This window comes from Rhagoletis zephyria, unplaced genomic scaffold, assembly GCF_001687245.7.
Source record: "Rhagoletis zephyria isolate East Lansing unplaced genomic scaffold, Rhagoletis_zephyria_1.1 Rzeph_scaffold_05877, whole genome shotgun sequence".
NCBI classification, from domain to species: domain Eukaryota; kingdom Metazoa; phylum Arthropoda; class Insecta; order Diptera; family Tephritidae; genus Rhagoletis; species Rhagoletis zephyria.
In genome coordinates this window covers 2,410-9,454 of record NW_016162960.1, presented here as the reverse complement: position 1 = coordinate 9,454, position 7,045 = coordinate 2,410, and the positions used below count along the sequence as shown (strand labels likewise).

Below are 7,045 nucleotides of genomic sequence, written 5' to 3'. Positions count from 1 at the left end.
GGTCCGATTCTTCCGGTTCCGACAAATGATTAATACATTATAAAAATACACCCACCTACCAAATTTGATCCGGATATCTCGAAAACTGAGAGACTAGATTGCATACAAACAGACAGACAGACGGACAGACGGATTTTTTTTTTTTTAATTTCTACACAAATGTCATGATTTTAACAAAGAAAGGAATCAGTGGGTATCCTAGAAACATGACAATCAAACTCATTTTTGTTTAGGAGAGTATGCGTAGGAAAAATATGCAGTTTTCATATATGCTGTTGATTAAATTACCTACATATTTCGACTAAACAAACTGGGAAGGAACTACACGTTTCTCAAGGAAATGGTTCTCTTCAAGATTTATTCGTTAACTCGGTGAAAATATTATAAATGGGAACTCCACTTCGTTTGGAAGAAAAGATATTTGCACAGGTTTCAGGGCTCTTTCCAAGTAAAAGTATTAAGGCGCTAATTGAGCTCGGTTTACCATTCAAAATTTCATTTCTTAATTGCTCGATTAGAGCTTAATTGAGTGCTAATTGAATGAACTTTTTCGTGCAACCCTGCTGTTTGTTTCTGGTCTTCTTTTTTTTTGCAGCTACTATCCATCAGGGATGGAAAATTTAATTTTCAAATTGTACCCAATCTGCGTAAAAAGTTTACCTAAAAGCAGTTAAATGTACCTAAAACGTAAATATGTATTTTTATATTTACATTTACATACAATCTGCGTCAAAATTATACCAAAATTTAATGGGATACAAAACTGAATATCCAAAAAATAAATAAAAACTTAATTGACTGAAATAAATTACTGTCTGAACTAAATATAACAGTTTATTATTATTATTTACTTTATTTATTTTATTACATATCATATTTGCTTACATATTCTGCTGTAGGTGGTCCCTTATTCGAACTCCATCAGACATAACTTCAAAATGATAATATAAAATTTCAATTTTTTTTTGTCCTGAATTCGAAGAAGTATTTGCGAAGTGCAGGATATTTAAATAGAAACGCGTTTAAAGAAAACATACTCCTGCATTACTTGTCAACTAGTTTCAAGTAAGCTTTTTGTAGCTAACTACAAGTTAGTTACCCTGCAGTGAAAAATTATCAATTGTTAAAACTAACCAACTTATTGTTAGCTTTTTGGCGAGATTTCGATTAATACCTCACTTTTAATTAGCTATGACAAAACCAACTTAAAGTGAATTGTAAAGTCGTGCAGGAGTCAAGCAGACGCAATCGGGAGTTGGTTTTCTTTACAAGTTTCTATTAAATATCCTCATACAAAAATTACTTTCAATACACTTTTTTTCTGAACTTCGCAGATTCTTTTTCATATTCAGGACAAATAAAAGGAAGATCGAAATTTTATACTATCATTTTGAAGTTATGTCTGACGGTGTTCGAATATGGGGCCACCCAGAGCAGAATATGTAAACAAATATGAAATGTAATAAAATAAAGTAAATAAATAAGTAAATAAAAAAGTAAAAAAACAAGAAAAATATTTTGTTTTTCTTATTGATATTTTATGTCCAAAAGTTGTTAGTTACAAGTTAGTTGACATGTAATGCAGAGGTATCCAGGTCTGACTTTTTTGCGGCCATCGCCCCACAAAAGTAGTTAGCTTTTTTCGAACAAAATACACAGTTAATAGTTAGCACTAGTGTTCGCGTAAACAGACTAAAGTTAGGTATAAGCTAACGTCACTCCCTGCAGGGTAATAATCATCCACCATTGCTGCCACTTATTGAATGATATCGGATAAGTATGTATGCAAGTTATTTAGTTGTGGGTACCAAAAAGTCTCATTTTAGGGGCGTTTTAAGAAGTGTCTTTGGAAAAGGGTTGCCAACTAAAAACAAAAAATAAAAAGGTATTAGACAGAAAAAAAAATCATTTTTACTTAGCGTGCTGCAGTTAAATTGTGAAATGAAGGGAATCGGGAATACTTATATTTAAAAATAGTTGCCACCTAGGCAAATATTTACAACCGAGTTGTGCCTAATTCGCAGTTGTTTGGAGGTTATTTTTTAGAAAACTTTAAAAAGCCTTGAAAGGGGAAGTGAAAAGCATTATCACTGTCACTATTCAAAGGAAAACTTGAAAAAACAAAATTAGACAAACTTTTTTTTGCTGGTAACACTAACACTGTAGGGTAAATCTCAAGTGTTGATATGACACAAAAAGACACCAAAACACGTAAACTCAATTTTGGGTCGTAGATTAAATTTGTATTGTTAAAAGAAAGTGCGTTTTTGTTGAAATATGAGCAGGAAAAAATGTTACTCATACGCCGCATCGTATTGGCCGCACTCGTACATACTCATACATGGCGTTAAAGTTTGATTTTTGTTTTTTTATTCATTATGCAAACTCTGGATTGTAAATTTTTGACAACTATGAGGTGAAATATAATAAATGCAGTCCTAGAAGAATTCAAATCTGTAAAGACAAATATTTTTTTTTATATAATTGCTGCATTTTAATAAGTCAGCTTCTTTTGTAACAGAATAAATTTCCAGCAGTAAAAAATTGCGAATTGCCACAGCAGAAATGTAAATTTTTTTTACCATAGTAGAAAGTTATTTCGCAATAGAATTTTTCTGCTGATTGGCACAGGCCCTTACAATGAAAAGTGGGGAAGTTTGGGAAGTGACTTGTTAAAGAAAAACGATATGCAGATCCGTGATCCACAACCCAAAAGTAAGTACGTGTCTCGGTGTTTTTTGTTTTTGTCATTTTAGCGTTCCTTCACCAATTGGGTACGAGTGGACTTTTATCGAGCTTGAATCTTCATAAAAGTCTTGCGTACATATATATGTACATATGTAGATGTGTGTAAACTGCATTACTGTGCATCTTTACGTATTCATTTGTATATATGTATGTGTAAGTATATGCATTTCAGGATACATCAGGAAATTCACTTGTGAGGCATAGCTGTGGTTAAGCCATTGCATGCTTGCAATGTTTAAAAGGGAAAACTTATTAAACTAAACTTTGAAAGTGCATTCCAATGCAACTACTATCGCACGTAGATATGTAAATCGTATCAAAATATGTCGACGTGTATATTTCATATGGTTAACACACATGTTTTGTCGGTTGACAACAATATATTTATGTATATACATATCATACATACATACATATGTATGTATATAGTTGTAACATAGTGTCAGGATAACATATGTACGATCAAAGTAATTGTTGATTTCTATTTGCCTGCGTACAAGTAAATGTGCATGTAGGCCACAAAATTCAAAAACAATAAATGGCTGTCGCTTTTGGCATACAAATTTAATCTTTTTGTTTGTTAGAATCAAAACAATTTGCAAACAAGTCAATTATCTAAATTTTTTTTGTCATGCGATTGTAATCGATTTTATCTGACCACTTTTCATATTCCAACAAATTTTCAGAATTTTGTATTTATATTTATTTATTAATTCTTGTATCTTGTTTTATTTTCATTGCAGGAAGTTGGCAGCATTATTGGCAAAAAAGGAGAGATTGTGAACAGATTTCGTGAGGAGGTATTAGAAAAAATTTAATTGTTTTCCGCTCAAAATAAAATTTTGCTATGTTCAAAATCTCCTTACAGTCTGGCGCAAAAATCAACATCTCGGACGGTTCATGCCCGGAGCGCATTGTCACTGTATCTGGTACGACCAGCGCGATCTTCTCGGCTTTCACGCTCATCACAAAGAAGTTTGAAGAGGTAATGTAGTTGTGTTTATAGATTTCAACATAAGGGTGGCTGGTTAAAATTTTTAAGTTTTGATAAAAGTGCATTTCGGTTAAAAATTTTTTTTTTTTTTTGTAGTTATATTTATCTCTAAAACTCTATCCTCAAAACAGTCCGTGTTTACCACACCAATAAAAAAAAAACTACAATGGGTATGCCTCCAAAATTGATCCTAAAAGATTATTGAATCATTCATTATGGAATGCTGACTCTCAAAAATCGTTCAATGGCACATGTTGAGAGTGCAAATTTTGCTATCAAAACTACATTCGTTCGAAACAAAACAACTAAAAAGATTAATTAAAATAGTGTCAATCGCTGAGTATTTTTTCCGTAAGACAATTGTCTAATATTTACCAGCACGAAAATGTCTTCTTTTGAGGCATTTTCAAGCATGGAAGGCCAAAAGACTAACTTGGTCATATTGGACCGTGTGAATAAAAACTAAGAAATTGCTTTTTCTAAAGTTCCATACCTTTTACTTCAATTTTGCTTGAGTAAATCGCGTAAAAGGTGTGAAATTTTAAGAAAATCAATTGCCTATTTTTATTCATTCGGCCCATTTTCTCGTACTTTACGTCTCAAATTTGTAAATTAAAAAAAAAAACGTCTTTTTCATCTTTTTTTTTTTTGATCCACTAAAGCTGTTCTCCGAGTTTATATTATGTTTACTTTTAATGTAGCGCTGAACGCCTGCAAAAAAAAATTGTCTGCTAAGGACTAGCTGAATTGTGTATAACCCCTCTACCGGCCTATTCCAAACCTTAGCCAAAAAGAATCGTCTAGCCAGTCTGCTCTGGCTGAAATGAAAATGACTGAATACACAGTGTCATAGACAGAAATAAACATGCCTTTGCTGGCTTTAGGAATTTCTAGGGCTTTTCGACAGTTCTAGTTATGGCATTTCGGCTTCGAAGTACCTACGCCATACAGGTTGAGAATGCACTCGCAATGCTTGGAGCTAGGACTAATGTTGCTAGCCTTTGGAGTAGTGCTGTCTCTGTGAGGCCAGTTAAAGGGTTTGCGCGGCTTGTAATCTTCTCGATTACCCTTCCTTAGGGAAGCTTAACGAATCAGGTACTCCGACGATTTCGTATACTGATGGTCTTTGCATTGCCATTGGTGGTAGTAATCAACAAGTGCTCTGCTGTCGGATGCAGTCCGAATTGGGTACTAGTGTTGGGGAGGTCTTGGGGTTCATTCCTCAATTGATTTGATAAATACTGACATTGTCAGGACGTATTTCCTATATTGGGCGGTAAGGGCTACTGCGCTGGAGAAGTGACTGGAAAGGCTGTGGTACTTCATTTCGCTGAAAAGCTAGGATTATTGAGTCTGTTTCGGTATGTCATTCCTGATCAGACAAGAGTGCACTTTGTTAGGTGGGACGGGGTCGCATCTTATGCTATCTTTGTCTACACTACACTCGAATGGACGCATCTCTTTCCCAAAACGGAATATATTTAACCCTCGTTCCCTCTTGGTGGAAACATTACCGTCTTTTCGGATAGCCAATCAGCTTTTGAGGTATGCTCGTCTGAGTGGGGAAAATTCAAAATTAGGTGCGGCACCACAAACAGAGTAATCGTGCCATAGTCGCGACACCTGCCGACACTCTAAAATATTCTCTGACGCCCCACATTCCCTTTAACAAGTACGCTAGGAAAATCGGTATAAAAGATTCAGCTTTGATGTGAAATGTTAGTCGAAGTCCGCAAGACTATGGAACGCAGTTGAATGTCCAGCATTCGATCGGATAAGGTATAGTACATATATGCTTCGGCGGACCAATCGTCATGGATACTGATCTCAGGGACCACAGCGTAATAAAAGTTCATTACTTTTACAAAAGCGACTTTCCGACATGTTGAGCTAGGGGAGGGCACTTTACTGAGGTAACTGCAATGAACCGACGTCAAAGTTACTGCGATAGGTCACTTTGGCTCCTAAAATAAAAAATATGCATGTTGTTGAATGAAATGATGTATATTCTTAGGCTTTGTTTTTTTTTCTAATCTAGCAAATTGTTAAGATTAACAAACATGTTTGCGTAATCAATAAAGAAGCCAATTTATAAAATTTCCAAATTCAGCAGCGAGAAATATTAATACCAAATTCGTGGTTTTACTGAAGAAGGGCTTTAAAGTGGTGGGACCCAAGCCCAGCGCGCACGAGGTTTCTAGCCTTCTCAGTTTAGACCGCTATCAAACGGGTGTTTAGTCGGTACCCAGAGCTTTCCGAACTTATGTGTACTTCTGCGCACGGAACCATCCTCCATTACCAAAACTCCTACACAAAGAATTNGCTTTCCGAACTTATGTGTACTTCTGCGCACGGAACCATCCTCCATTACCCACAAAGAATGTATTAGTATTAGAATCGTTTTGAGACGCTTTATAAATAGAAAATTTTTATTTTGTGAAAATTCAAATCTATTAATTTTAGTTTTTTGAACATACATACATATGTATGTACATAACTTTAAATTTAAAAGCTACTTTTGCGTATAATGGAAAGTACATATTTTTCTCTAAATAACACCGCCACCTTTTTTCTATCTTACCATTACTTGTTTGCATATTTAATACTTACAATTCTTTTTAGTGGTGCTCACAGTTCAGTGATGTTGGCAAGGTTGGCAAAACTCAAATACCGATACGTTTAATTGTGCCCGCCAGTCAATGTGGATCGTTAATTGGTAAAATACTTGCACACATACATACATATATACAAACATAGTTATCTTTTCTNTTGGTAAAATACTTGCACACATACATACATATATACAAACATAGTTATCTGTTCTAACTAGGCACATTTGCAGTAATGTAATTGAAATATCTTCTCTTTTTTTTGCTTTCTCTATTTGCCCTCCTCGCCATCTCTATGCAGGCAAAAGTGGCTCAAAAATCAAGGAAATACGTCAATCCACTGGCTGTTCGATTCAGGTTGCCAGTGAAATGTTGCCAAATTCAACAGAACGAGCCGTTACTTTGAGCGGCACTGCCGAGCAAATAACCCAATGTATCTATCAGATTTGTCTCGTTATGCTGGAGGTGAGTATTGAATTAAAGTGCTGGCATAGTGGAATGGCATACACACATAGATACACACACTTACGCGCAAACCTATAGGCTGGAGTACTTACTTAGATGCAAAATAGTTAAAAAATACCTATGCATTATAAGTGTAGGTGAGTTCGGCTGTGTATACGTGTGTGTGTGCCAGTATAAATGCACTTTGCTCGATTTAATTAAATTTGCTATGTATATTCTCTAAACCCCT

General features: G+C 34.9%; 1 protein-coding gene across 1 annotated transcript in view; it reads left to right on the top strand.

Annotated features, from left to right (window-relative positions):
- Positions 1-3,485: 3,485 nt before the first annotated feature.
- Positions 3,486-7,045, top strand: part of LOC108372569 (poly(rC)-binding protein 3-like) — a gene marked incomplete at its 5' end in the record, with an annotated part of 4,651 nt that continues 1,091 nt past the window's right edge. The window contains 4 exons of the mRNA XM_017628295.1: positions 3,486-3,548; positions 3,617-3,733; positions 6,365-6,458; positions 6,653-6,816. Coding sequence (XP_017483784.1) covers positions 3,486-3,548; positions 3,617-3,733; positions 6,365-6,458; positions 6,653-6,816 — 438 coding nt within the window. The remainder of the gene's footprint in view (positions 3,549-3,616; positions 3,734-6,364; positions 6,459-6,652; positions 6,817-7,045) is intronic.